This window comes from Oryzias melastigma, linkage group LG11, assembly GCF_002922805.2.
Source record: "Oryzias melastigma strain HK-1 linkage group LG11, ASM292280v2, whole genome shotgun sequence".
NCBI classification, from domain to species: domain Eukaryota; kingdom Metazoa; phylum Chordata; class Actinopteri; order Beloniformes; family Adrianichthyidae; genus Oryzias; species Oryzias melastigma.
Genome location: NC_050522.1, coordinates 1699857 through 1708893, shown reverse-complemented (window position 1 = coordinate 1708893; position 9037 = coordinate 1699857). Strand labels below are relative to the sequence as shown.

General features: G+C 43.3%; 1 protein-coding gene across 4 annotated transcripts in view; it reads right to left on the bottom strand.

Annotated features, from left to right (window-relative positions):
- tert (telomerase reverse transcriptase) overlaps positions 1 to 8316 on the bottom strand; it is a 17267-nt gene extending 8951 nt beyond the window's left edge. For 2 of the 4 annotated variants that reach the window (XM_036214230.1, XM_024257884.1), the window contains exons 1-10: positions 7973 to 8188; positions 6399 to 7653; positions 6132 to 6321; positions 5897 to 6050; positions 5659 to 5826; positions 5421 to 5582; positions 2170 to 2271; positions 2011 to 2096; positions 1799 to 1915; positions 1648 to 1719 (exon numbers count right to left, since the gene is read on the bottom strand). In XM_036214230.1, coding sequence (XP_036070123.1) covers positions 1648 to 1719; positions 1799 to 1915; positions 2011 to 2096; positions 2170 to 2271; positions 5421 to 5582; positions 5659 to 5826; positions 5897 to 6050; positions 6132 to 6321; positions 6399 to 7653; positions 7973 to 8188 — 2522 coding nt within the window. Of the gene's footprint in view, positions 1 to 1647; positions 1720 to 1798; positions 1916 to 2010; positions 2097 to 2169; positions 2272 to 5420; positions 5583 to 5658; positions 5827 to 5896; positions 6051 to 6131; positions 6322 to 6398; positions 7654 to 7972 lie in introns of all 4 variants that reach the window. The other 2 variants (XM_024257885.2, XM_024257883.1) reach the window with 2 other exon arrangements.
- Between the last annotated feature and the right edge of the window lie 721 nt (positions 8317 to 9037).

Below are 9037 nucleotides of genomic sequence, written 5' to 3'. Positions count from 1 at the left end.
GTTCGTTTTTCTTTTTTCACTGTTTTGATTGTAGCTTATAAATTATAAGTTGCATATATGCGCATAAAATCACCAACCGAAGTTTCATCTTCGCCGCATTTTTCCAGCTTCAGCCTGAATTAGACGCAGCCGTCTGAGAAGCGCAGGAAAAAACAGGAAAAAGATCCAGCTGTTCACTTGTTAGGATGGTTATTTATTTTAAATACCGCTGAACGCGCTTCTCACATGCATCTGATCAGACTGTAACGTGGCAGCGCATGTGAAGTAACGCTGCGGCGCGCGCGAGAGGGACACGCGCAGTTCTCCAGCGCCGTCACCCAAATGCTCCTTTTATCTCGACACAAAGGAATAAATGTAAGTAAATCCCAAAGGACCGCTGACAGAATCAAATGTTGGGATGGTTCTCCCTCAAAGGCTTCAGCAATGACTTGTACAATTCTCTCGAGCCGCCGACGCTGAAGTTGGCTTCCGATTCACAGCGAGAGCGTTCCACTGCATTTTTCGAACTCAGACCATCTAAAAACAGGTCCTGTACGAAAAAAATCAGAAGCCAACTTCAGCGTCGTCGGCTCGGGCCGCCGTTATTAAAGTAGAAGCTGTTTACATCCGCGGTCTCGTGGTTGAGGCGTGGAAAGAGGCAGACGGTTGCAATAAACTCACTCCTGATTGGCGACAGTACTTCCTGTAGATTCCATGACTCAGCTATGACTCAGACCAATCGCTGAAGATTGTTTGCAAATGGCGATATCCGTTTCAGGAATTGACGGTGAAAGCGGCGGCCTACTTTCACGAGGAGAGGAAGTAATGCATTTCCAATGGGGGACCTCAGTGCTCGATCTGTCCATTATTTTTACAGTCTATGATCATAACGAGCCAGGTGGGGCAGCATTAGCATAACGAAAAAAGAACACGCTGGACGGAGACGGAACGGAGCACGGTGGAAAGACTGAAAATGGACGAGCAACTCCTTAAAATGTGATCAGAGGGCACACGGTAATATTGTTTTATTGTATTGTAGCTTTGAAAGGTTTTTTTTTGTAAAATTTGCATGTTGAAAAGTGTATTTGTTTTTTCTTTCTTTAGTTTTTCACGGTGATTCTTTGGCGATTCTGTGGTTACGTAAAAAATAAATGACCAAAAGATCATCAGTCGGAGCGTGGCTTTTTTCTGATCGGATTGAAAAACTTAAGGAGCAGCTACAAACAGTAAACATGAACAGCAGTGTCACTACTTAGTGCAAAATTGTTCTAAACAACAGAACAAAAATGAAATAATTCAGGTAGCTGCTGGGTCCATCAGTGCAACATGCACTCTCTACCTCTGAAGGAACATCTCAAAGGATGACAAATATAAAGTTTTACATCCTCTTCAAAGGAAAATAAAAGATCGATACTTGGTGAGAACCCTTTGATCGCAGGACTAAATATTGAGATTTATCATAAAAAAAGACATTTTAGCACACTCCTACTTTATACACAACGTCTTCCTCTGGAGTCTATTTACAGAGAAACCATGAAGAGAAGAAGACTGAGGAGGACTGGAATTTGTGTGCACGTGGGTGTGTGTGCACGTGTGCGTGTGTGTGTATTTGAGTGTGTTTGTGCATTTTTGCGCCTGTGTGTTTATTCACGTGTGTGTGTGCTGTACCTGAGAAAGGTGTGTGCTTGGTTGAGGTCTGGGGTGATGAGGAGAAAGTCATCAACCAGCCTCATCAAACACCTGCAGGAGGAAGAGAGTCAGAAGACTGCCCCCTTGTGTTGCTGATGTGTACGGTCATCTGCACAGAGAACAGACCCACCCGCTGTTTTTGCTAAGGTCTCTGAAGAGGACCCTCTCCATGTGACCGTAGCACAGACAGCACAGCAGACTGGACACCACCGAGCCCTGAGGAATCCCTCGGCACTGACGGTACGTCCTGAAAAAAGACCAAAACACAACTTCTTACAGACCAGAGCATCTTCATCCATGATCTAGGAGAGGAAATTCAATCAACGGAGATGAAGAACTTACTTATTTTCATACTGGACGATGCTGCCGGTGAGCATCTGCATGAAGACCTGCACGGCGTCTTTGCCTTGAATGTTTGAGGTGAAAGCCTGATCGAAGGAGAAGCTTTGAAATGTAAAACAATGCTTACAGGAAAGAAACCGCATGCAAGTGCTCATGTACCTGCTCCACCAGGACAGAGTGATGGGCGTTGCTGATCTGCTGGAGGGCCATCGTGAAGTTCTTCATGGTGCTGGATCCCAGGTCACCGTCAGAGAAATCCACCTGAGTGAGAAACATCAGATCAAGCTGTGTTTTAGTTTGCCACAATCACACAAGTAGGGCTGCCATGATTAGTGGACTAATCGACGATTAAAATAGTCAACGACTAATTTAATAGTCTATTAGTCGTTACTTTATATTATATGGAGTCAGGGTGTAGTAAAGTTGAAGAAAGTTGTGAGCGTTCAGAACCCAAAAAATTTACTTTTTAAAATTTGAGTCAGTGAGACCAAGTGTATCTTTTGGGAAAAATTAGGGCTGTCAGATTTGTCGCGTTAAAAACGCATTAATCTGAGATGTGCTTGACGACGACAATTTTTTTGATGCATTAATCGCGGACTTTCTCATACGTGCCTTTCCATACCGCGCGCGGGCGTCCCCCCTTCCAACTCACCGGCTGCTCTCACTAGAACACGGGCGGGTCTCCAACCACTGAGCTGCGAGCTAAAACCGGCCGGCGCTAGGACCTGGAGAGCTCCTGCACCCTAACCCAGCTCCGGTTTCCGTCCAGTACCACGTCTAGTGGTACCGGCTCCATCCGGCGCCGCGTCCCGAGAGCTGCAGACCCCCGACGTTCCGAACAGCAAGCGCACCGGGGGACGTTTTAAATGTTCTGGAGGTTTAAGCGTGATCCAACCCCAGCATAGCGGTCTGTCTGCCGGCATATTCATGGCGTGAGCTCCGCTGGACACGTCGCTGCATCGAGCTGCAGCCAGAGAACGCGGCGGCAGTAACAGACTGTCAAACTATCCACAGAGTATCCCGCTTTTCTCAGTCTTTAATGTTTTAAAAAACAAAAGTTCATTGGAAATGATAAATCTCTATTTCATTTATTACTGTAGTTCAGCAGAGGAGGAAAAGATTTGGTCCTGACAAAAAATGAACATGAAAGTGTTATGGAAATGTTATTTTTGATGTTTTTTATTTTATTTTACTGAACGTTGATTGAAGTTTTGAATTTAAAATGCCCTTCACTTGCACTTGGGCTTTTGTTAGGCATTTTATGTTACAGCCTTTTATTGTTAAGAAAGTTTATCTCAATACAATGTTACAAAATAAAGTATTTCTGATGAAAACTGTTAATTTTGCAATTCGTGTTTTCATAATTAATGTAGAACTGCCAAATTCCATGAACCACACATTTTTTTCCTTAAAAAAAGGCCACATATGAATTTGCGATTAATCACGATTTAACTCTGGACAACATGCGATTAATCGCGATTAAAATTTTTAATCACCTGACAGCTCTAGGAAAAATAGATCCTTGTTTCAGATATGAACCTCATTTAATTGTGTGATTGCTTAGTCAGCATTCACACTATAGTGATTCCCCTGTTTGTTTCCATACAGTTTTCAGCACATAAAAACTCAATCACACCTTCAGTGATTTCATCAATCTTAGTATTAAAACGTTCAGCTTGTTCAGGACATTACTGCCTGCATTTTTTGTATTTATAAACTTTATAGTTTTTAAAATATTGAGCAAAATATGCCCTATAGGAAATGAATGAGAAAGTCTTCAAATTTCAACATTTTAAGTAGATTTCAACAAGCCTTCAAATATATTCATGGGATACATTTTTCATCTTTTAAATTTTAATTTTCCAAAATTTGGAGTTTAGCTGATAGTTTAGTAACAGGCTTATGTTTTTGGCTAATTTAGTTTACTGGAGAAGTTTAGGCTATTCTGGAGTTTGGCTACTATTTAAGCAATAAGCTAGCTTTTTGGATAATTTGGCATCTACTGAGGTTTTTATGCTAGTTTAGAGTTTAGTTAATATTTTAGCAACATGCTAAAGTTTTTGGCTAATTTGCTATCTACTGAGGTTTTTTAGGTTGCAACACTTTAAAGTAGTCCAGTGTTTTGCAATCAATATAAATCAGCTGATTCTGCCCCAGAGAGAGAGGATTTGTGGTGACATAAAACACATAATGTAATATGTTGTATGTCGGCACATCAGAAATGCAAAGCCGATTTTTTCCGCTCCAGAATCAACCAATTCATGGTGATTGAGTAAAAGGTTGAAGAGTTAAGGTAGGTCAAAGAGCATGTAAAGACTTCACGAGCGGTGATAGTATTATGGTTTGTTTCTTGTGAGATTTCATTATTTCCAATGCAGAAATTCATTTTAGGACAGGGATGTCAAACTCAATAGCCCAAGGGGCCAAAATCCAAAACACACCTTAAGTTGCGGGACGAACAGCATAAACATTTATTGAACACTCTAAAACTACATTTTTAAAACTGTAACTTTTTAATATTACTATGAATAAAAACAGACAGAAATATGATTCCAAAATAAATCAACTTAAACCTTAAATAACTCTCCGTAGAAATATAGTTTTTCAAAAGTTCGAAATGAGCACCAGATAACATTGTGCTATTAATTACAATAAAATACAATTATCTGGAGGGCCGGATCCGGCCCCCGGGCCTCGACTTTGACATGTGTTTTTAGATGTTGAGTTTTTAGGAAGAACGTCATCTGTAGGTTTTGCATTAACAGTTAAAATTTACAGACGTTAATCCACTTTATCAGTGAGAAACCTCCACAAAGATGAGGAGAAGAAACCTAAACAAGAATGCATTGACTAATGTATTCCACTTTCGAAACAAACTGCCACTAAACTTTATGTACAGTAATCTCACAAAGTGAGTACACCCCTCACATTTCTGCATATATTTATGTGGTTTTTTTTTTTTCATGGGACAACACTGCCGAAATGAAGTTTTGACAATAAAAAGTAGTCAGTCTCCATCTTGTATTGCAGTTTAAAATGCAAATAAATCTTAATGGCATCAATAGCCAAACCCCTGGCAACAACAGTGAGGGCTGTACTCACTTTTGTGAGATACTGTATTTGTGACAAACTTCTAAAGTTCTACTATAAATAGATATCAATCAATCAATCAATCAATCACTATACTTTATTAATCCCACGGGGGGAAATTCATTGTTTTTCAGTACAACCAAGAACAAGACAAACAGTTCAAGGTTCACTGCGGAAGCGTCCACTGAGCGGCGCCCCTTATTAAACTACTACTACTTAACAAAACGTGTAAAAATACATCTTAGTCAAATTTGTACTTTTTTCCATTTTGTGTAAGGATATGATGACAGATTAACTTCAAAGTTTGCAGATTTCTGCACCTGTTTGGTGAAGGTTTTCTTCACGCCTTCGTGGGAATCCCTCCAGATCTTAGCGTAGCGGCGGATGGCAAAGACTTGTTCTTGGATGGGGGACAAAGCCTCACTGACCACCTGCTTGAGTTTGTCATGCGGCAGGCTCTCGTAGGCTCCGCTCACATCCACCTGCAGTCCAGGCCACAGGTCAGCCAGTCAGAGACAAAAAGAAAAGGTTTGGAGTTCGTGACATGAAAACATTTACCTTTACAAAATAGAGCTGCTGTGGTTTGGCCTTCTGGGCTGGAGCCAGAGAGGACAGCACTTTGTGGATGTCAGTCAGGCCCCACACAGTGGAGCCCAGGAGGGACGGCATGGAGCGCACACGGGCCTGCAGCAGGTCCATCAGGTCCCGGATGCACCAGTGGTGAAGCTGTGGAGAAGGTCATGTTTAGATACGCGGTGAGTTAAGAACGGACAGAGGAGATCTCGTGTGTGAGCACCCTGGTATGTAAGTCTGCCCTGATGACCCGAGTGATGGGTCTCATCCCGTCTGCCTTGGGAATGAAGCGAAGTTGGGAGATGATGGCGTCTTTGGGGAGGGACGCCACCTGATCTGGAGTCAGCTCCTCCATCTGGCCTTTAGCGACGTGATTTCTATCACAGAAACACACATGTTTTAAACTACTACTGGCGGTTTGAGGCGAATTTTGAGGCTTTGTTTTTGAGCGTTGGAACCTGAAAGCCAAATCCCGGAGTTTGTTCCAGACCTCCGGCCTGTAGAACCTGATGGTGCTCTTCTGGCCTACGCTATCAGTGGCGTAGAAGCAGGCCTGGACCAGGCCCACAACAAAGCCATCCAGAAGCCAGGTCAGAAACAGACTCAGGATCTGCGTCCGGTAGGTCAGCTCACTGGGCGGGAAGCGGCCTGGATGACCAGATCCAGAAGAATCTTTCAGAAAAACGGCGAGAAAAACTACCCAAAATCCTCTCTGATCATCCCACCTGTCCTGCGGAGCTTCAGCCAATCACAGTCCATCACCTTCATCTTCCACATCAGCTCCGCCACTGAGACTCTCTCAAACTTGCCATTCTTCAGGAAGCATCTGACTTTGGTGAAGAATTGGAGCCGGTTGTGGTCGGAGCCCCACAGCTCCTCGGGGACGACGGTGATGAGGCATGCCCTGACGAACAGGTAGACCCGGTGCGGGTCGCAGTGCAGAGGGATGAGCGAGCTCGGCTGCCCCGGAGCGGCACGGCTCTCCTCTACCAGCGGACACATCCTCTGCAAGACTCTGGTGTAGGGACACTTCCTGTGTCTCTGCAGCAGCTCACCAAACACCGGCACCATTCTGAAAAAACGCAGTCGGAGCTTCTTTGGATCCCTCGTCTGTTTGTCTAAATACGGCAGACCCTGAAAGAAGACCAGCCTCACTAAATCCTGCCCTTGTAACCGCCTGAGTCCAGCGGCAGTCTGCTTCTTCCTGTTGAGACAGAAGCCTTGCATGCCTTGGCCTCCATAAAGGAGCCCCATAGTGCGGATAAAACACTGAGAGGACGGCAAAGGCGGGAACGTGCCCGATCTCCAGCTGGGTTCCCCCTCCAAAGGCAGAGAGGCCGCTGACGTTTCAGGAGGCATTTTGAGAGAAGATTTATCGTTTTCTGAAACGGTCGACTCAACAAGGACAGCTTCAGAGCAGGCATGCTGACTGCTCTCTTCATGATGTGTGTCACACCTCCTTTTACTAGACTCCTCCTCCTCAGGTTCCCTCTTTCTTTTCATTGAGCTGTTTGTGCTTTCCACTCTCCTCTTCTTCCTTCTTTTTTCCTCATCTTCAGCGGAGTCTCTCATTTTAAACTTCACTGAGCATCTGTTCTTTCCAAGCCAAGAAGATGTATGTCTTCTTGATGGATGCTTAAGAAGAAACCTGCTGGAAGCGGTGGTCACGGACACCCTGTCGTACGCTGGAGCGCCACAAATCTGGAAGACGCAGGAAGGAGGGGCCACCACAAAGACGGAGAAGCTCCCCAGGAGGTGCAGAAGGAAGTCTGGGCCAAGATGCGCCATGACCTTCTTCCACTGTTCGCTGCTGTGGATGTAGTTGGCGCTTTGAGACAGATCTCCCTGGAACCGGAAGAGATTTACATCCTTGTTCTCCTGCGCCGTCTTCCAGTTATAGCCCTGAGCCAAAACATTATTCGACTTGCTCCTTTTCAGGTTGTTGAGGACAAAAGCCAGGAGTTCTGAGAAGGTACAAATCTGTGGAGAAAAAACACGAAAAATATATAGAGCCTGTACTCAGGAAATGTCTGATTCTAGAGTTTTAGTGTCACGAAAGAAAAGTAACAGTTCAGCCAAAATTAGAGCGCAATTATCAAAATGTAAGATTTTTCAGAATGACAGATTATTATCTTTAATTTCAGTCTGTATTTTGGATTAAACTCGATATGAGTCATGGCATGTCAAGTTTTAGTTGATATAAGCTAACAGTTAAGCTTCGTTAGCTCACCGTGCAGTTCAGTAAAGTTCAGAAATGCTAATGACACCCGCAGAGAATGAGAAATCCTCCCGGGATTACCTGCTTAGAGCTCCGGACCTCTCGCAGCTCCTCATCAGAACACACAAACACCGCCCGAACGAACGTTTGGAAGACTATACTGTCGGAAGGTTGGAGCAGAGTGGCTCTCCGCCCATCCCGGAAAACAACGCCGTCCGCGAACTCCTGCAGCGTCTGCGTGCGTTTGTACAGCGACCGGAGCAATTCCAGGACTCTCGACACGTCCTCGGAAGTCATTCCGTCTGGATAATGTTCTGTTCTGAACGTCAACGCCACAATAAGCCTTTCAGGCGGCAACTCAAGTGACTTCTACATTTCACTGTGATGATAATTCAATGACTAACCCGCCGTGTAACTAACCAATAATAGAGCAAGTTAGGCGACTCTATCCAATCAGAAGTCGTATTATTGAAACACAAAGATCCCCGGATGAAATACACCAATCAAATAGACTTTTTTCAGAGGAGTGGATTTTTTCCCCTTTTTAATAGCAAACTAACTAGCAAAATAAAATAAGATAAAATAAAATAAATACAAGTCATAGTCGTACTTTCTGCTTCAAGCCCAATGAGGCAATTGATTTGTGATATTGGGCTATATAAATAAAATAAAATTGAGTTGAATTACATTTACACGTCATCACAAATAGATGTTTTTATTTAAGTTTGCACCATTTTTTAAACATATCTTTATTGTCTTAAGTCAAGCAAGTATGAGATGTTTAGTGAAGAAGTATTCTAACCACAAACTTCTTCAGACTAAATGGGAACTATGGGGTGCATTTTGTAAACCTGGGAAGTAAAATTTTGATATCAGTGTTTTCGGATATTTAGCGTGTTTTAGGAGAAAAAACTAGGTCTCATTTTTCAAATTAATGTACACTGCTCACAAAAATTAAAGTAACACTTTTTTTATCGGACCTGGCATGAATTGAATTAAACCTGTTTGATAATTTTCTTGTTGGTTAATCAGCTGAGGGCCTCGTTAATCAATTTCATCTGTATTGGTGTTCATGAATTAACAACAGGTGCACTTCAGTGGTAACAATTAGAAAACCCTCCAAACAGGACTGGTGTTACATGTGGA